Below are 21,299 nucleotides of genomic sequence, written 5' to 3' on the forward strand. Positions count from 1 at the left end.
AACATTAGCTTCGTGCACAACATCCTTATAGTGCTTCCAATTCGCATCGGATGCTAACTTCATGAGAACATAATGAGCTCTAGCTTTCCCACAATCAAAACGACCTCTCAAACTGATCTCATCCACTCTACATCCATACTTCGTCATTACACGGTCAACTAAATCACTAAAACTTGGAGGACCATCGAAGAATTCAATTGACTCATTCATATTCTCTAACTCCCCATTTTGTTTCACAACACCACCATCAAAAAATCGAACTAAACGATCCATCTACAAAATACAAACATTTCACCATGTCATATACACTACACATTGCACATATTCGACATATCAACTACACACATTACATATATTGGACAAATTGCAAACAAAAAATACACATATATATTGCACTATACGATTCAATGAATATATACTTAAATCGACAAGTTCTACACGTCAATATCGCGGGCAGAGACTCAATTGCGTATGAACTACGTATCATCTAACACAAAACACCATTGCATTTCATTGAAAATTCAAATCACTAACCTAACCCTAAGTCACCTAAACATCCTCCGATCTACCAAATGCAACGGTAAAACACGAGAATAAGTAGGGGAATACCTTCCACATGAAGCAGGGATCGATTTCCACTACTTTCCCCCACCGAAAACGCCGGATTTTGGGTGGATTTGGGGCTGGGACGGCGGGGGGCGGCGCAAGGAGCTCGGGCTCGGGCAAGTCTGGAGGAGGAAGAAAGGAGGAAGGGAGGAGGAAGGGAGCCGGCGCGTGGATCTAGTGCTGGCGTCATCCCACGTCAGCGCCCGCCCACGTCAGCGCCCACCTGGCTCCGCGACTCGCAGCGCCAGCGTGGCAGGAGCCGCCGCGCCAGTGCATGCGGCGCGGCAGCGTGTTCCTGCCGTGCCAGGCGGTCTGGCGCGGCCAAAAGGGTCACCCCGCGCAAATAAAACCCGGGTGAGGTTATTTTTAAAAATAAAAAAAATGGGTTAAAAATAAAAAAAGTTCGCTCGTCGTCTACTCCTGTCCTCGCGCCACGCGCGACGTTATGCAACGATGAAGACGGGACGGGACGGGACCGGTCCCCCTCGTAGAACCCGGGGACCGGAGATCTACCCGGTGACGCGCGAGCACGAGCACGAGCAAATGGCGCACGACAAGGCGGAGCAGCAGCCAACAGGTGACATGGTGGTGCTGGACTCTGAAAAGACTGGGAGCGGTGGTGGGTGGCAGGAACATGAGAAATAGAAGGGGATGTTTGGCTGTTTCACACCCGAATGTTTAGATACTAATTAGAAGTATTAAATATAGACTAATTACAAAATTAATTGTATAGATGAAGGCTAATTTGAGAGACGAATCTATTAAGACTAATTAGTCCATGAGTTGATAATGTGATGCTACAGTAAATATGTGGTAATGATGGATTAATTAGGCTTAATGGAATCGTCTCACGAATTCTGTGTAATTAGTTTTATAATTAGCTCATATTTAATTCTATTAATTAACCTCCGAATATTCGATGTGACATGAATTTTAATCCGAACTGCGAACTGGAAGGCGAATATCATTACGGACCGTACCAAGTCGGCGTCGGCGAGGCCCGCCGGCGTGGGCCGCCGCGGAGGCGGAGCAAAGCAGTCGTCGTCTCGCGCGCGCGGAAGCCACTCGTCAGGCTGCCAAGTTAACACAGTTCGACGGGATCCGCCACGTGGCGCCTTCGAAAGGGAAATGGAGAGGACCATGTCCCATGTTTTAGGCGGGTGTTGTGGGCCCGCCCTTTCCCGTCTTAATTGGAACGGGCGTAAGCGTAACTGCCAACCCTCTGCCATGGTCTCACTCTCGCATTCTCACTCAGCCGGAGTTATTTTTAGCACCGGGATCTCGCGTGCCTCTACGGCTCTACGGCGGAGAAGAAGCCGAAAACGACGGGTTCCGCCAACCGACCAGGCGAGATCAGCCGATCACGTCGTCCCCGCCCGCGGCGTAATTGACGCTCCGAGCCGAACGTGCATGCGCCTGTCATGGATCTGCTGCAGTGCTGCGGCAGGCCTTCAGCGAAGCAGCTAGCGAAGGTTATCGGAGCCTAGATCGTCGTGACAAAAATTCCAGGGATCTGCCGCAACGGTAGCTCCTGGACTAGGCGCAAGCTCAGATGCCTAGGTTCCTGTAGCTATTTCGGCCAGGCAAAACAGACGGACCAACAACGAAAGATGTTCTGAAAACGTCCAGCAATTTCTGCACTTCCCAGTGCCGCCACGCAAAAATGACTGCCCTCCCCTTTGTCCTCTTCTTGCACTATGCAAAGTGAAAACTTTCGTCTTTATGCATGCAAATAATGAGTCATCAACAACGGCACAGACGTCAAATGATGAGTCAAGATTAAAAATTGCAAACTAATATAGGACCTCTTTTTTTTGGCAAATAATAACAGGACCTCCGTAATGTAGGAGTGTACCTCCACACAATGCTACAGAGAATAGTTCTAAAAGAAGACGTACCAACGATACAAAAGGCATTGGCAGTTTGCCACGAAAGGTTAGCTTCATCGCATCTATAATGCATCATACATCTTGATTTCCATAGCCTTATACTCCCGGTTCATGTAATGATGCAAGGGAGAAACGAAACATAACACTCAACGACTGAATTGTATGAAAAAAAAATACCTCAAATTTGTTGACCTATTACTACTTTTTTTTTTGCGAGGACCTATTACTATATGTTCTGGTTACCGAGCTCTATATACTTCCTCATAACAAATTTCATGCTTGAACTACCTGTAATTTTTTTTTACTTCATGTTGCTTATATAAATTGCATGCATACTAATAATATTAGATGTTACCAAAAGAGATTTGATTTTAGTAATTCTTCCCAATTCATAGAGAACAAAAAATTACGGGTGGCGCAGCGAAGCGCGCCTACCTGTCTAGTCACACATGAATGCAGCTCCGATTAAAGTCGGTCTCTTATTTTTAAAAAAATAAAGTCGGTCGTCTGAGCCTCTGAAGAAAAATACTGGGTAAGCGAGGCTCCGATCAACGCACCGATTCTTTTGCTCGTTGCTGTGAATCGAAACAAAAATAAGTGCAGGTACAGACATCGATAATCGACCGTGCACGCACGCATCGCATCGCATGCCACCGTCCCATGGATCGAGCGACGGGTGCGGACAGTGGATGCGGGTGCATATGCTGATATGCCGGGGCGGATACTGTGGCGAACGATCGAGCGCGCGCCGGTGTTCCCCGCTGTAGCATGGCACGTACGTACGCGGATCCTTCCAGACTAGAGAGGAGAGGGCGACGTCCCTGCCGACTTTTTTGTTTTTTAACTTTTTTTTTCGAAAGATTCTCACAAATAGGCTCCTGGTGGAACCAATTCCAAAAATGGACCCTTAGCTTGGCGCCATCCACGCTGGCGCCAAGCTACAACATCTTGGCGCCAGCCATCCTAGCGTCAAGGTCTATACATAGCTGCTGACGCGGATGCCGACGTGGCGGGGGCTTGGCGCCATCCATGATGGCGCCAAGCCTTGGCGCCATGGATCTTGGCGCCGAGCTATCTACCCCGTACCTCTACGCGTTTCGAACTAAACAAGTATAATTATTCCGAGGAGTATGCAACAAACTAAGCTGTGGTTCAACTGGTTAGGGGGTGAGTTTCTTATCCTGGAGACCTGAGTTCGAACCCCACTCGGAATAATTATACTTGTTTAGTTCGAAACGCGTAGAGGTACGGGGTAGATAGCTCGACGCCAAGATCTACGGCGCCAAGCTTGGCGCCAAGATCCATGGCGCCAAGGATTGGCGCCATCATGGATGGCGCCAAGCCCCCGCCACGTCGGCATCCCGGCATCCGCGTCAGCAGCTATGTATAGACCTTGGCGCCAGGATGGCTGGCACCGAGACGTTGTAGCTTGGCGCCAGCATGGATGACGCCAAGCTAAGGGTCCATTTTTGGAATTAGTTCCGCCAGGGGCCTATTTGTGAGAATCTTTCGCAAAAAAGGCTAAAAAACAAAAAAGTTGGACGTCCCTGTCCGTTCCGATCCGATCCCATGTGCCTCCACATGCACGCACAGCGGCAGCGGACACTAGTAGTTAGGGCGGTTGCTGCTGCAGCTGCAAAGTTTTAGTAGCAGGTGTATGGATTCAATGTTTGATACTAATTAGAAGTATTAAACATAAATTATTTACAAAACCCATCGTACAGATGGAGTCTAATTCGCGAGACGAATCTATTAAGCTTAATTAGTCCATGATTTAACAATATGCTGCTACAGTAAACATGTGCTAATCATGGATCAATTAGGCTCAATAGATTCGTCTCGCGAATTAGTATAGAGATTTTGCAATTAGTTTTATAATTAGTTCATAGCATTCGAACATCCGATGTGACACTCCTAAAGTTTAGCACCTCGTATCCAAATACCCCTGGTCGGGTCGGTCACGTAGTGTATGTACCCATGCGCATCTATCTGTTCACACAAGTGCGAGAGTAATGCCCGGTACGTACTGTCCCAGTGTTGTACGCAATTAAGCATTGCCGATCGAGTACACTGCGTAGTAGGCTGTGCAGCCCCCGTACATTCCAAGCTTGGCAAGGAACAAACTCGCTTTCACGGCTGCTTGATTCCCCTCCTCGATGATCCTCTGCCATCCTACGAACTATACCTACTACTAGCTCACATCAAAGTCCAAAGGCCGACGCCCGGTGCACCTGAAGAAAAGCAACAGCCGAAACATACTCCATGTGCAGAAATTTCATCGGAGAAGAGCTTGGTGAGGTCACATATATGCAGCAGGGCGCAGTTCTTTTATTTTCTCCGCTCCGCCTGGACCGTCTCCGCGTGGAACACGATAGCTACCAACAAGAGTTGACGACCCAAGCAATGGCAGCGGCAGCGGCAGACCAGCCACAAGGGAAGTTATCTACAGCCTACAGGTACTACACGTCGATGACCTGTAGGTCTAAGCCTAGGTACTCCAATAACATAGCTCAACATGCGCAACTAGTTGGTTCGTTGTGCCTCAAATCTGCAGCTCACGTCACGTTGTTAACTTTCTTCTATGAACTTGATGTTGGTAGTTAATTAGTGACGCTCCGTTGATAAGTTCGTTGTGACGATGTGCAAACCTTGAACGTCAACCCAACCAGACATTCGCACGGTGCTACAAAAGGCTCCTCTCATTTGCATTCTCCTCGGGGGAAAGGCAACTCCACATGAACTTGTTGCCACATGATCATTCACTCATCTCATATGGTATCCATCCAACCGTTGAATTTTTCACCTACCTAAGATTCTCTCACCATTGATTTCAAATTGAATGGTCTGGATAGATTATGTGGTCGCATGCACGTGTAAAAAGTCTATGTTCCTCTTCTCAGATATTGTGGTCAGCTGTGTCAAGAAAAAACAGGTAAGTAGAAAACCAGAGGTTTAGAATTGTACTTGAATTTCAATTATTGGCGATTGACTAGGGTGCCTGCTTCTCAAGCCTGCCTCACAAGTCACAAACTCATCATAGGGCTGTTGGCCGAAGTCCTCGAAAAAACACAATGATGAAAATTTCCACACAATAGTCCTCTGGACTTGCGCAGGTGTCAAACTCTAGCCTCTCCCTAGAACTTAGAGATAAAATGTATTTTAGCAACTTATGGATATAGTAGACAACTTGAAATTAAAACGGGGGCCAGGAGAAGGGGGAGAAAAGAATAAAGAGGAAACATGTGAATCCAAATCCAGAAACCGTACGTGATGGGCCAATGCACAAGGAGGACAGAAGAGATCCCGTATCATGCATTGAACTCCGGTTGCAGTACTCAAGCGGGGGTCCCTAAATTCAGTTGCGGTTTGTCACTCCATCGTGGGTCTCGAGATGGATTCGGCAAAACCCTATCAATGCAGCCGTACCATCAAAACCCCATCATGTTCATGTTCCCAACGCCCAGGTGTGGTGTCCGCAAACTAGAACAAAAACTTCTTGCCTTCAAGCGCCGGAACCGACAGAGTTAGTGCTCTCTTCTCCCTCTCCACTGACTATACTATTTGCAAGCTTTCTACTGCCGCCATTTGCATTTTGCAAGATGGGCACCCACTGACAAGCGGGCCTATCTCACAGACCGTTTTGCCAGTGATGCTGTTTACCAGTTACCACCAACAAATGTACTGAAACCAACTAACCAAGCCTTGCGGTCTATTTAAATGACGGTTGGCAGCTCGGCGCCTCCTCCTTTTACAGTTGCATTCTTCTTCCTCACCTCACCTCATCACCATTGCTGGCCATCCAAGAAGAGAGATAGAGAGAGGCAACGACACACAGAGCCTGAGTCCATAGAGGAAGAGTGAGGCTTCGTGGAGCTCTTGCTCTGCTTCTGCTCTTGTGCATCCATGGAGGCCATCAAGGAGCAGATGCCAGGGGAGACGGGTTCGTGAGGGTCCAGGGCTACTGCTTTGTGCTCAACGGCAACCCGTTCTTCGCCAATGGGTTCAACGCCTGCTGGCTCATGTCCTTCGGCGCCGACCCCGCCCAGAGGGGCAAGGTCACCTCGGCGCTCAGCCAGGCCGCCGGCGCCGGCCTCACCGTGACCAGGACGTGGGCGTTCAGCGACGGTGGCAGCAATGCCCTGCAGTACTCCCCCGGCCGCTACAACGAGACCACCTTCCAGGTCCTTAGCCACACTTGACTGTCACTCCCCTCTGCGCCAACGGGCTCCGTTTCTTGAGATGTCCTTGCTTTCTTTGCTCTGTTTGTGTGCTGATGCATTTCCATTTTTTATTCTCTGGTGTGCATTCAGGGGTTGGATTTCGTTCTATCTGAGGCTAGGAAGCATGGGATTAGGATGATACTGAGCCTTGTGAACAGCTACGACAGCTTTGGAGGGAGGAAGCAGTACGTGCAGTGAGCTACAAACGTGCAGGTGTGTGTCTGATGACTGATGTGTTGTTTCGCGTCTGTGAAATGCAGTTGCAATTCAGGGGCTTTCAGATTCTTGCTTCGCTTTCTTGGTGTGGAAAGCTTTGCGCACCTGTTCCGTGGATCATCACGACGACGGTGAGCATTTTGCTCCTAAACTAATTCCTTTGAGCAACATGCCGGCATCTATTATCTAAGATATGCCTGTCCAAATACCTCTTTGTCTCTTTCTCTCCATCTGCATGCACAATGCTTGTTTTACTGTACTGATGATCAGTGTGTTTATGCTTACTGGAGCCTCAAAAAAGCTGAGGGACTACCACCAGGATGGGGAAGAACCAGGCGGTGCTTTATCCCGCTGTTTCATTCGCCTGGTGCGTAAGGCTAGTGCTACGTGCTTTCCGCCCAGCTCTCCTGATGCCAATGGTAAAATCTACATAGCAATTCCCACTGCTGCTGATCTGAGCTACAAACGTGCATGTGTGTGCCTGATGACTGATGTGTTGTTTCACGTCTGTGAAATGCAATTGCAATTCAGGAGCTTTCAGATTCCTGCTTCGCTTTCTTGGTATGGAAAGCTTTGCGCACCTGTTCCGTGGATCATCATGACGACGGTGAGCATTTTGCTCCTAAACTAACTCCTTTGAGCAACATGCCCGCATCTATTATCTAAGATGTGCACGTCCAAATACCTCTCTCTCTCTTTCTCTCCGTCTGCATGCACAATGCTTGCTTTACTGTCTTGATGATTGGTGTGTTTATGTTTACTGCAGCCTCGGAAAAGCTGAGGGACTACTACCAGGATGGGGAAGAACCAGGCGGCGCTTCATCCCGCTGTTTTATTCGCCTGGTGCGCAAGGCTAGTGCTACGTGCTTTGCGCCCAGCTCTCCTGATGCCGTTGGTAAAATCTGCATCCCAATTCCCACTGCTACTGATCTGAGCTACAAACATGTATGTGTGTGTCTGTAGACTGATGTGTTGTTTCACGTCTGTGAAATGCAGCTGCAATTCAGGAGCTTTCAGATTCCTGCTTCGCTTTCTTGGTGTGGAATGCTTTGCGCACCTGTTCCATGGATCATCACGACGACGGTGAGCATTTTGCTCCTAAACTAATTCCTTTGAGCAACATACCCGCATCTATTATCTAAGACGTGCACGTCCAAATACCTCTCTATCTCTTTCTCTCCGTCTGCATGCACAATGCTTGCTTTACTGTCCTGATGATCGGTGTGTTTATGTTTACTGCAGCCTCGGAAAAGCTGAGGGACTACCACCAAGATGGGGAAGAACCAGACGGCGTTTCATCCCTCTGCTTTATTCGTCTGGTGCGCAAGGCCAGTGCTACGTGCTTTGCGTCCAGCTCTCCTGATGCCGTTGGTAAAATCTGCATCCCATTTCCCACTGCTGCTGATCTGAGCAACAAACGTGCAGGTGTGTGTCTGATGACTGATGTTTTCTTTCGCATCTGTGAAATGCAGTTGCAATTCAGGAGCTTTCAGATTCCTGCTTTGCTTTCCTTGTGTGGAAAGCTTTGCGCACCTGTTCCGTGGATCATCACGACGACGATGAAGCATTTTGCTCCTAAACTAATTCCTTTGAGGAACATGCCCGCATCTATTATCTAAGATGTGCACGTCCAAATACCTCTCTCTCTCTCTCTCTTTCTCTCTGTCTGCATGCACAATGCTTGCTTTACTGTCGTGATGATCGGTGTGTTTATGTTTACTGCAGCTTTGGAAAAGCGGAGGGACTACCACTAGGATGGGGAAGAACCAGGCGGCGCTTCATCCCGCTGTTTCATTCGCCTGGTGCGCAAGGCCGGTGCTACGTGCTTTGCGCCCACCTCTCCTGATGCTGATGGTAAAATCTGCATCCCATTTCTCACTACTGCTGATCTGAGCTACAAACATGCATGTGTGTCTGATGAATGATGTGTTCTTTCGCGTCTGTGAAATGCAGTTGCAATTCAGGAGCTTTCGGATTCCTGCTTTGCTTTCTTGATATGCAAATCCTTGCGCACCTGTTCCGTGTGGATCATCACAACGACGGTGAGCATTTTACTCCTAAACTAATTCCTTTGAGCAACATGCCCGTATCTATTATCTAAGATGTGCACATCCAAATATCGTGCTATGTTAGGCTACGGAGACGGAGGCAAGCCACTGGGCGGCGTCAGCCCAGTCCTGTCTTCACGCGCTGATCGTCCAGAGAAGACTGTCCTTATCTACAATCCTATCAACTGTCATCAGAACTTGCTATTATCTATAGACTATAAGCTAGTATAGCTATTGATATTATGTTGAGTACGTGTCGTAAGAGTCGTTTATTGGCCTGAAGGCCGTGCAACTATTGGGCCGTCCGTCAGTGTAACGGGCCGAACCCATTTGCTAAGCCATCGGCATGTGATGGCATAAAGACTAAGAACGCAACGAAAAACATGAACCCTAATCTCCTGATCCCTTTGCCTGTTGCTCCTATCTACCTCCGATACCCTCTCTGAATCTTGCGTTGCTGTTCTCCAGCTAGCTCGGCGGCGTGCTTTAGCTAGCAACTGTTACTGTTTCTGTTGACTTTACACCGCAACACGTGCTTGATCTATGTGTGTGTGGACTACGTGCTGTGCGCTTAATGGAAGGTGAATTGCCAGCGCCGCAGACCTGCACGCCAAGTGCCATAGCAAGTTAGCGCTGCTGCAAGGTCTAAATATAATTTTGCTCGAACGCAGAACACGTTGCCTGTTAGGAACGACGTATGGAGATATGAAGTAAAGAATCAAACCACAAAAAAGACACACGATTTACGTGGAAAACCCCTTCGATGTGAAGGAGAAAAACCACGGGCACCAGCCGGCAACAATCTCACTATCTCAAGAGTTTAGGGTTACACGCCTGTGGTGGCTTACAAGAGAATCTAATAATCTCCACGAAACCCTAGCAAGGGTGTATGTATTTATAGTACCGAAACCCTAGACAGGGTGTATCTTCTGTACCGATCTCTAAGTCCCGGGCGAGGATGTAACTCCACCTCGCCCGACCCTTGAGTCCTTGGTCCGGGGTCGGATGCGCCCGACCCCTTGAGGATGGATCTCCGCCTCGACCGACCCTGAGTCCTGGGTCCGACCCCTGAAGGTGGAACTCCGCCTCGCCCGACCCCGAGTGAGGCTCCGTCTCGCCCGACCCCGAGCAAGGCTCCGTCTCGCCCGACCCTGAGTCCTGGGGTCGGGAATGTCCGACCCCTGAGCGGGACGCTCCGGCCTATCTTCTGGAGTGAATTTGGATCAACTCCAACATTGCCTCTAGTGGTGAAACCTCAATCTCTCTTATCGTGTACATGTTGCCTATCTAATATTCTACATTTCTACTAGAGCCCAGCACAAACATCACAACAACGAGTAATCAGCTTGAAACCCTGCCTTGATATATATATTAGCCAATTGAAACAGACAAGCTTCTCATCTCAGATTAGACCAGCATTATTGAGCATGCAAAGTACATATATGCTTGCTTGCATGACATCACGCCCCGAGCCGAAATGCAAATGTTGTGTTGTTCGTCCGATCGTCTCAGAGGGTGCTTCAGAGGGTGCATCATGCCGCCTCTGCGAAGCCAACCTTCTGGTTGCCATAGTCAAAGACGGCGTGGTAGGCTCCCATGAATATATCTCCCAAGATCCTGTGTTATCGAGTTCTTATTATCAGACTGAGGAATAATATAAACTCTCTTTTTATTGTAGTAGTAGTTTTAGTAGAAATGTTATTCAGTTAGCACGACAAAGATTGGAAGCTAATCCGGCAAAAGACAAACTTGAGCACACCTTTAGTTTTTAAATTCTAAAAAGCAAGTTTCCGTTTGTTACATGCCAAATAATTTCAAAACAATTATGTTCAATGATGACTCTGGTATTTGTTTTGGGTGAGGAAATTTTGCAAGAACCTTAAAGGGGCATAATTTACCAGAGAGGACCACGAGGAGGAGGAATGTCCATAGCTGTGAAACCACAGAGCGGCAGGTACTTCACCAACCTTCAGGATATACTGAATAGTACAAATGAAAATCAATTTTCTGAAAATAGAATGAAAGTATCAAAAGATATCAACTAAATTATACATGAAATAGCATGATTCAGTAGAGTATTAAAATCTTACATTTATAATATTAGTATAATCTAGCATGCCTATATGAGAATGCTTTATGAAAAACCGATGTATAAAAACTTGGAGGACCTCCGGTTCATGAAAAGAGTACTTTTAGCGTTCTTATTTACTTAACAGTAGAATAGGAGCAAGAACATCTCATTTCATGATTCAATACCCAGAAGTTAGTGGAAAGATCTAAAATTTAAATTAAAAAAAGGATGCTTGCTAAGCTTGATGACTAAACTAGATGCAGTTTACACAGAAGAAACAAACAAGATAACATCCAGAGAGAAGATGCAATACTTGTTCTGGTTTGAGTGCGAACTTTCTACCCCCCATGGTAAAGGCAATGTCAGGCATTGATGCAACTCTACTACAGTCCACAGATGATTCTCCCATAGGACTAGGAAGCCTTTCACACAGCTGCAGAGTTGAACTAGTTTCGCAACATTTGTAAAACTTGTATTTAAGAAAAATTCTTGCATTGGTATAACAGGAAGCTTACTTGATTAATGTACTGCAACACTAGATCCTAAGTTTGGTTCTGTGCAAGCTGGCTCTGTATCCATACAACAGCCGTTTCACAGGCATTGCATGTAGCTTCATTGAGGAGATCATTTGATTCCCCAGTTTCATCATCTACCACGCTTCGAATACCAGCACTGCTAACATTGCACGGGGCATCATAAGTTAAAGTCTCAACTATCAAGACATATACAAATAATATGAAAGCTTAGAAATAGATGGAAATCTAACTTCATGCTGTTCACCCATTTCATAATAAGCTAGCTTATTTAGTCAGCACTAGTAATATAAGCACTCACATTCAAGTAATCACTGCTTGCAGAATTGTGAAATGTTATGATATACATTTATATTAAATCTACAACTCATACCTAACTCCATGAGCTCCATCAACTGTACATAGACCAACTGAAGAGCATATCTTTGACGGTTGTGTCTGCATCATGATCCCAGATAAAATTCAGCACTCTTTCTCATGTTATAAAACAACAGCAACAGCAGCAAAGCCTTTTAGTCCCAACCCCCCTAAGAAAGTTGGGTAGGCTAGAACACAACAAATTTCTCACATATCTAATATATGAGTAATAAAACTAGAATGTGACGAATTTGAGGGTCCATGCTTTAGGACTGTGCAAACCTCCGATAGCAACTGATCTATGATCTGTTGCCCATACTGAGAAACAATGGACTTGCATTCTTGACTGACTACCCCAGCAGCACCAATCTTTTCATTTATCTGAGTAGTATTGGCCTGCATATCCATATAGATTCATTAGGACACATCAATATTATATTAAAAATGCAATACACCTGCCAGGGTAGAAATACCAGACTTAATAAGATATGGCACATCAACTCACCAATATGACAATGTACCTACTGGGCGCACGTTAAGTTTTCCCTTTATCTGTTACAGTTGCAAACTCTATTTGCCGAAAGAGTAAAACTTAAGCAGAAAGCATAGAGGCCGAATTGTTTGGAAATTACTTTGTCACTTTGGTTACTATATATGTTAATAGCAAAAATGCAAGTCTTATAATTTCCATAGGTGCCAGAACTTGGAAATAAGTCAATCGTAACAACCACCAGGATTAGATCCAATACACCCACGTTCCTTGCTTTTGGACAATGTTTTTTTTGAAATGGGGACTTTTGGACAATGTAAAAAATAAAATTCATAACATACCTTGGGTCCAGTAAGCAACGATGTTCCAGAATCTGCTATTGCTGCACAGCCCGAAGCGCAGAATCCTAATAACACAGAGGCATTGCAAAAATGAGTAGAACATATTCCATTTAGATCCGGGCATATTGGTCAATGATAAACCATTACCTGTGGACTTTCCTCCAATCAGGACATCACCCATATCAAACTGCAGGAAGTAAGTGATATGTTAATTCATGGAATAAGACTTTGACAGCAGACTCAGCACAAAAACATTCCAGATACCAGTGGATATACATTTGAAAATGTAATAATTATGACTCAACTAACTGAAAAGGGATGTTAACCTACCAGTATCCCTTCCTAGTGACAGGAACATATGTATGGTTTCCCTTGTAGCGATTAGGATCAATTCCTCCAAACACAATTTCACCTCCCTGCCCTTCACCAGCGTGTCGGTTGAACCAGAATGAAAAAACAGGGTCACCAACAAGACCCTGTTTAACCATGTTGTACCTATAAATTTGTTTGAGGTAAATATGATTATCTGCTTCAGAAAAGGGAAGTGCAAAATATATAAGACATAATTGTTACCATTTTGCAGTACAATACATTAGCAAAACGCCAAAATTAGACCATTAATGAAAATCAGGTGTGACCATGTTTGGATCTAATTACCATATAATACACATTACCATTATCAAAAAGGAACACATTTGATCGCCAACAAGACTTGCTCACCAGACAGGTGCAGCAGCTCCAACCGAGATTTCCTTAAATCCAAGCCCAAGAATGCCGCCGAATTTTGCAACCATGAAAGTAATACCTGGCTCTCTTGTAGCTTCAATGAAATCCTAACAGAACAACCCAATAAAACCCAAATATTCTAGAAAAATTGTACACGAACAGAGATAAGATAGAAAAAAAGTGTACAACACGTGGTGATAGGAATGTGCCTGATTTCTCACAACTACATCACCAATTTTCACACTGTTCAGGCTGAAGTAGCCAGAAATTGCACCAGTACCATAGCGTATAGAAGCAGGTTTTCCTGCAAATGGGAGCAGTGATGAATTACAATCAATTTAAATAAAAATATTACTGCAGTTTTAGGAATAAAGCCATGCATTGTTGAATAAACTTGAGCTGGATCTTTAATCTTCTGAATGGAAGTTGTGGGTTCTTATGTCCCAACAGTGGACAGAAGATTCAAGTTGTTTACTAGCGAAGTTCATACCTACCTATGTCCCAACAGTGGACAGAAGATTCAAGTTGTTTACTAGCGAAGTTCATACCTACCGCAAAACATTTTCCATGTTAAGTCTAATAACCACAGGGCAGATATCGCTGTCTAAATAATACCATTATCTGAAAAAATGGTTGGCTAATGATTTTTAAACAAGTACTCCCGCTGTTCCGTTTTATAGTTCGTCCTGGACCCCAATAAAATTGTCAAATTGTAGATCGTCCTCGCCTCCCGCAGTTCACTCTGTTCTTTTATTTTCCTAAAATACCCTCGCGCTCTCTCCTCCGACATCGCATCACACCGGAAGGCAACCCCGCACACCTCTGTCGCCCCCACCTTCTCCACCACGCGGATTCGATTCAATCCTCGACCGGTGTCCTCCAGCAGGTAGATCTGGGGCATCGATAGCAGCGCCCGCCGTCATGCCGCCCCCGGCCCCAGCGCCCGCCACGCCGGCGCCGGGCGCTTCTGCTGCTGCAGCCATCCCTGTCGTGGAGTACTTGCTTGAAAGGTTTTTGCCTTTGGGAGGGTTTGGCTGCTTGGTTGGGTGGTGCGTGCTCTGCTGTGCCGGCGCCGCCTGGTCGCCCGACACCCTGTCCGGTGCTCTTGTCTGTCCTTGCCGGCTCCTTCGCTTGGGTTGTACAAATCGATGCGTTTTTACTGTCCTTAGTCTTTTACCTATTGGTTGGAAGCTGCAGGAGCAATAAAGATTATTTTTTTTTCATAGTTTTGCGATTGGGTTTATTGCTAGTGCTTGCTTGGATTTAGTAGCTTGCAAGCTCTGTGATCTGATTACGCCCTTGTGATGCCTTAATTCTCCGATTTGCCACGCGAAGAAACCATGGATCTGCTACAGAAGCTATCGCTGGATTCGCAGCCCAAGGCGGCAGATGCCACAGAGCCTGCCGGTGCCAAGAAGGTAGGGATGAAACAGAAGCTTTCATCATAACCTATTCTATCTGCCAGCGTATTACTATGGAGGTGAGTGAGGGACCGTGTAAAAAATTCTTATGGTGCCCTTTTCCTATCTAGCAGGAGTATCTTGGTAAGTTGTTTGCTGGTGTCGTCTTCCTAGTGGTGTGCCAGACTGTAGGCTTGATTACTTCTTCGTTTGAGAGTTCTGTGATTTAGATGACAAAACTGGTGTTGTCTCATGTCTTACAGGCTACGACGGTTCCATGAACGAGTGGGATGATTATCCTAGATATCTAAATCAAGACGGAGTGGAGATTGCCCCAGTAAGTAATCCTAGAAGATCTTTTCCTTCAACTTGTCATCTGATGCTTCCAATGACTATTTGTATCCTGCAGCATATTCTTAATATAGAAATGGTCAAAATGCTTGCTATTATTGTCTGCTGCTAGGTGATAGTTGTACTATCATGTCTATTGTCTAATGTAGGAAGTATTTTGCATGGTATGATGGCTCTGCTTATGCAAATGGACAGCAAAGATCAACTACAACTAATCATATGCTGACCTCGACTTTCAATTTCCTTAGCAAGAAATCAGACAAAGAGCTCCACGGCTCCAAAGATGGTGAGTTCAGACTAAATTTAGTGATAGTATTGTTAAGAATACAAAGCTGTGTCATCTATGCACTTCTTCTGCTTATCCATATGTTTCCTGCTAGGCTAATACTCCACTATTTCATAGTCACAATAGGATAAATCTCATTTCACATTTCATGACACTTATTAGTCTAACCAGATGGGGAGCATAATCTTCTGTAGAATTTCATTTTCTTTAAACAATTCAAGGACATACTGTGCTTTCAAATATAAGAAATATGTGCTTCCTGATCAAGCAGTTTACAAAGTTTTACCTTTGCCCTTCATACTTGAGTTGATTATGGCATCTATGATCTTTCTTAGAACAGTTTACACCCAGTATGGGAACTCAATAAAAACTGGTCTTCCTTATGGCAGTAACGGTTATGACTCCAGGTTATATGGTCGATGGGGTCTTGGTATGGACAACAGGTACATTGTCTTAAGTGGCACATTGTCAAGAAAACTGTTGTGTTCTCAAATCAGTCTATGGAAACATACTCCACACAAGCTATGTTCTCAAATCAGTACTCCACACAAGTCTAGATTTGCTTAAACACAGTAATACTCCACACTATTAACATTACAACACAATAATATCACGCTCAACCATAAAGAGCTAGATTTGCTAGTGCACTATCATAGAGATCTTTATCACATGACAATCGATGAGGTAGCCTCCCTTCTCTTTCTAGCCTTCTCTTGTTCATATGTGGATTTTTGTACCTATTTCCTCCTCCAATATTCATCACCTCCTTCATGCACATCTGGAGACTTAGGAACACTCTATTTAGATTTTCCACATCATATGCTTCATACTCTTCCTCCACACCTTGAATTAGCTCTTCAATAGTTGTAGGGTTTCTGGAATCAGTTAAAGACTGGAGGGATCTAAAGAAATCTAGGTCTAGTACATTCATGTCTGGGGAGTTAGGTGGTTGTTGCATCAATCGGATATCTAGCCCTGTAGCCGCCACAGCTTGAAGGAAGGCTGGGTCATTTAGACTAACATGTGTTCTTGTGTTGTCCTGTTGGATGTAAATAGTCTCATGAATAGCATCCTGCGGCCACACTGATTTGATTGCTGGGATAACTTTTTCAATTAGATATTGCCTCATCACCTCCCCGTTGACTATGATTGACTTTGTTTCCAAGGTTCCTTTCTCCCTATTATGGCTCCTTTTGGCTGCAGGCACCTCTTTTACAAATGCCCATACACCAATCTTTCCAGAAAATGTCACAATCCCTTCAGCATTACGTCTAGGCCTCGCCACAACTGTCAGAAGCATGAGTTTGCCAATGCTATTCTTGTTCTGAATAGTACGTTCAGGGTCATCTTCTTCTGGTAGGAGGTAGTATTTCCTTGTTTTTTTGGTCATATAATACCATTTCTCATCCATGTGGAGTATATTTTGCATGTCAATGAATTTAGGTTGAGCATCCCCTAGAGTTTCCTTATCTATCATTGAAATGCAAAACTGGAGCCTCTCCCTCTTATTTCTCTCTTTCAAGTGTGGCTTCAATGTATTGGAGTGGCGTCTTATCAAGCCTAACTTGAACTTCCTGTGTAATGTCAAAATACCGACTTCTAGTGACTTAGCTAGTGATCTTAAGGTGGATCTTCTATTTAGTGGGATTGTGGCCATTCTAGAGAGCTCAAGTTCAGCTTTCTTGCGACCGCATCGGCCAGTTCTTTTGTTAGACACATCAACTTCCAGCCCAAGTGCAATTTGCTCCCTTGCAGTCTTCCAAATCTTTTGAATAACTCAAATTTGTGTCTGAAAGAATGCAGCGACTTCCTTTGTTGCAGTCTTTGGTAATTTCCCTACTCTTTGCATGCAATGATGTGTAAGCAGCATATCTTTGGGCATTTGTTAGACATTTTCTTAACCTCATATGTGGTTGTTGCACACCTGCAAGGAGTAGCAAGTTTCTTTAGACGCATCAAACTAAAAAACAAATATATATGTTGCATTTATGAATCTATGTCTCTTACGCCATGTTTATCTCTATTCAAATGTCTGATAAATATCTAATGAATATGTATCTTATACTCATGTTGTACCTGCACCTTCAACGAGAGCATTGGCTTCTTCATCTTGAGCAGGAACAATGCCTTCATCCTGAGCCATAGCATCAATTTCCTCGGCAGCTACATCCTCAACTTCTCCGGGTATGATTTCACCACCTAGTTCTGCTGGGGGAGTAGAGTTGATATCCAAAAGAAAACCTACTTCTAGATGAACACCTACAAGGAGTAGCAAGTTTCTTTATATGCATCAAACTAAAAAACAAATATATATGTTGCATTTATGAATCTATGTCTCTTACTCCATGTTTATCTCTATTCAAATGTCTGATAAATATCTAATGAATATGTGTCTTATACTCATGTTGTACCTGCACCTTCAATGAGAACACTGGCTTCTTCATCTTGAGCAGGAATAATGCCTTCATCCTGAGCCATAGCATCATTTTCCTCATCAACTATATCCTCAACTTCTCCAGGTATGATTTCACCAACTAGTTCTGCTGGGGCAGTAGAGTTGATGTTCAGAAGAAAACCTACTTCTAGATGAACACCTACAAGGATAACAATGGGATAAGACAATTAGATTGAATCAGATGACACACTTAATTTCTTTATTTATTTTTAAAGTTATTCTACTTCTAGTGATGAAAACTTGGCAATCAAGGGTTGATTTAGCATGTTTTTTGTGTTAGCTTCAAACTGAGTAATTTCTGATTGCATGTTAAAAAAACAAATACTCCAAGTATGCAAAGTTGTATCTGCACCTTCAGCAGGAGCAACACCTTGATTTGTAGATTATCAAAGTGGGCAATCAAGGGATGCTCTAAATCTCTTGTTCCACATATGGCTACTCTAAATGGAGTATGGAGCTTGTACCTACAGCTTCAGCGGGAGCATCATCTTCCTCATCAGATAATACCTCGCCTCCAGCAGGTACTAATTCTTCTAGAATAGTAGAGTTGAGGTCCAGAAGAGTATGCATATGTAATTGCCAATTTGTTGCTGCAGATAGATCGAAGCAAGCTCGGGCTGGACGTAGATCGCAAGTGTTGGAGCTGCTCGCTTGCTAGAGACACGTCCAGGAGTTTTGCAGAGATCGCTCGTGTTGGAGCTTGCTTGCTTGGCGGAGGCCGCACATCCAGGAGCTTGCTTGCCGGAGGTCACGTGTGCAGGAACTTGCTTGCCGGGGAGTCCGGCCGGCCGGCTGGTCGGGAAGCAGCGATCGATGGGAGGTCGCCGCTTGCGTCTGGATCGCGGCAGGTGGAGGGCCGATGGGTTCAAAATTCAAATTGCTAGCTAGCATGCGTGGGAGATGGGAGGGTTGGGGGCACGGGTACATGTGCTTGTACAGCTGGATGGTATAATTCAGGGTATATTTAACCTTTTGTTAGTTTTCTTAATTTTTCTGAAACTAGTCAGAACAACCTATAAGACGGAACAGAGGGAGTACTTTGGACTACAAGCAGCAACATGTCAGCATTGGCCCAAGTCCCACAACCCGGGTGTCAGAAATGGGTGATTAGAACCCTCACCGTCTGAAAAATTCTACCAAAGGCAATTATCGTAGTTTAGCGACCCAATAAATTAGCATATATATATAATTTCTGGTATTTCATTTTTTTTCCAGCTTTCAGTATACTGTAAAGGCATCAACTAAGTCTTATCAACATTATGATTTTATTGCTTCCCAAAGAAAAATAAATCCACATTGACATATTCTGAAATTATAATTTTTATAATAGAATATCTACTAGAAATGGTTAAAAGGGAATAGGCGGCTAAAATTCTGAAATGGTCATGCCTATCTAGCTATTACAGCCACGAAAACTACATTAGTCATCATCAACAGAATAGTGATCAATCAAATTAATAGGGAAATGCACACTGATCTCCAAGACACTACCCCCGCCGCCGTATGTAACCCTCCACGAGGGATCACTTCATAATTGAATACACACATTCACAAAAGGTGATTCCGTGAGACCTCTCGCTAAGAGGCTCGGGGGGCTCAACGACTAGATGTAGGGTGCCTCGCGGCCCCGAACCATGATAAAATTCGTGTCAATTCAACTCTCGAACGCAAGGCCTGTAAAACGGCCTACCGTCCCTGAAAACTCGTGTTGGTTTCTAACAACAGATAATAACACTAGGTTATTATAGATTCTGGATGAATAATTGGTTGGTGCATTCAAAGTCAAATCATGATTTTTGAAAACGAGAATAGTAACTTAATACTTCTCATTTTAAAATGCAGGTCGTTTTCACTTTCTAGTTACATAGATTTTGTAGTGTATCATAGTAAAATCACATAACAACGTATATTTTTCACTTTCTAGCTATATAGATTTTGCAAAGTATGTATTTAGAAAAAGCTAAAACTATGTATATTTTGGAATGGAGGGAGTGTAATTTTTAACGAATCACGTAACAAAAGGTGTGGAACAACAATGAGGCTCCGCTGAATAAGTAAATTTAGATTCTACGACAAAATGGTTGTGTTACCTCCACTTTGCACCAGCAATATGTTCTCTGTTGCGTATCACATCCCAAGTGCAGACACTCTTCCCAAAATGCCAATGCCCCCTATCACTAGAAGAGACGTCCATCAGTTTGTGATGCGTTGGCATCTAGAGTCATGCTCTCGACTGAAGGTGAGATCTTAAGGACTTGTTTGGCGTGGCTCCACTCCACAACTCCAGCAACTCCAATAAAAAATCCAGCCAAACACCCTAACTCCAAAACTCCATGGAGTTGCCAACTTCATGGAGCTGTAGTGCAAATGGAGGTGGAGTTTTGGAGCACCTCTTTTGCTGCTCCAAAACTCTCTCTTTCGAACCTCCTCGTGGAGTTGGTGGGTAATTACCCACCAATGCCACTGGTTACACAAAAAACGGTTCGATTCTATTTCTCCTGAGCCTCCCACGCCGACAGCCCCACCCTCGCCGCTCGTGCCCTGCCTCCCATCCCTCGCATGGTCTGCCGTCGTGGGCACCCTTGACGGAGGCGTCGCCGCGCGCGTTGTCGCTACTCGCTGGGGGCGCCGCCGCGCCGCAACTTGGGGGCCGCCGCTCGCGGGCTCCTTCGACGGGAAGCCCGCCGCCACGCGCACCGTCATCGGGGGCACCGCTGCGCCACTCCTAGGGACCGCCGCTCGCCGGGGGCGCCACCGCCCGCGGGCTCCTTCGACGGGAAGCCCGCCGCCACGCGCACCGTCACCGGGGGCGCCGCTGCGCCACTCCTAGCGACCGCCGCTCACCGGGGGCGCCGCTGCGCCACTCCTAGGGACCGCCGCTCGCCGGGGGCGCCGCCGCCCGCGGGCTCCTTCGACAGGAAGCCCGCCGCCGCGCGCACCGTCGCTGGGGGCGCCGCTGCGCCACTCCTAGGGACCGCCGCTCGCCGGGGGCGCCGCCGCCCGCAGGCTCCTTCGACGGGAAGCCCGCCGCCGCGCGCACCGGCGCCGCTCCTTGGGGCCGCCGCTCGCCGAGGACTGCCACTTGCCAGGAGAATCGCCGCGCCGCCGGGGCCTCCGCAGGCACCCTCAACGGGATCCCCGCCGCCGCGCCGCTCCGTCACGTGGGTCCCTCCTAGCCATCCGTCAACAGGAGATCTGCCCCTCCTCTGGGCCGTCGCGGTGGACAAGGGAGGGGCGCGGCTCCACGTCGAGCTCGTCGCGGCCGATGACGTTAGTGGCGGTCGCGGCAGCGCGTCCGTGGCGTACGGCG

The 21,299-nt window shown here is 45.9% G+C and overlaps 2 protein-coding genes, 1 long non-coding RNA gene and 1 pseudogene across 7 annotated transcripts; 3 read left to right on the forward strand and 1 right to left on the reverse strand.

Moving 5' to 3' along the window:
- The first annotated feature begins 1,149 nt into the window (after positions 1-1,149).
- On the forward strand, positions 1,150-6,913 carry LOC117856440 (mannan endo-1,4-beta-mannosidase 1). Its single transcript, XM_034738808.1, has 3 exons — positions 1,150-1,225; positions 6,405-6,676; positions 6,806-6,913. The coding sequence occupies exons 1-3, from the start codon at positions 1,150-1,152 to the stop codon at positions 6,911-6,913; spliced, it is 456 nt and encodes a 151-aa protein (XP_034594699.1).
- On the forward strand, positions 5,839-9,378 carry LOC117858421 (uncharacterized). Its single transcript, XM_034741484.2, has 10 exons — positions 5,839-6,676; positions 6,806-7,350; positions 7,463-7,538; positions 7,698-7,826; positions 7,928-8,014; positions 8,174-8,302; positions 8,404-8,553; positions 8,657-8,785; positions 8,885-8,973; positions 9,065-9,378. Exons 2-7 carry the CDS (start codon positions 7,252-7,254, stop codon positions 8,508-8,510), a joined length of 627 nt encoding a protein of 208 aa, XP_034597375.1. The 5' UTR covers positions 5,839-6,676; positions 6,806-7,251; the 3' UTR covers positions 8,511-8,553; positions 8,657-8,785; positions 8,885-8,973; positions 9,065-9,378.
- A 1,133-nt stretch (positions 9,379-10,511) lies between these two features.
- Positions 10,512-14,043, reverse strand: LOC117856441 (aspartic proteinase oryzasin-1-like; annotated as a pseudogene).
- Positions 14,044-14,200: 157 nt separating this feature from the next.
- On the forward strand, positions 14,201-19,401 carry LOC140222725 (uncharacterized). Of its 5 annotated transcripts, XR_011898178.1 has the most exons (6): positions 14,201-14,977; positions 15,161-15,234; positions 15,398-17,718; positions 17,988-18,053; positions 18,372-18,510; positions 18,586-19,399. It is a non-coding gene; the product is annotated as an uncharacterized lncRNA (long non-coding RNA). The 5 variants fall into 5 exon arrangements; XR_011898175.1 differs by having other exon boundaries at positions 15,398-18,053; positions 18,586-19,400; XR_011898177.1 differs by having other exon boundaries at positions 17,988-18,510; positions 18,586-19,400.
- The last annotated feature ends 1,898 nt before the right edge of the window (positions 19,402-21,299 follow it).

Source organism: Setaria viridis, chromosome 5, assembly GCF_005286985.2.
Source record: "Setaria viridis chromosome 5, Setaria_viridis_v4.0, whole genome shotgun sequence".
Taxonomy (NCBI): Eukaryota; Viridiplantae; Streptophyta; class Magnoliopsida; order Poales; family Poaceae; genus Setaria; species Setaria viridis.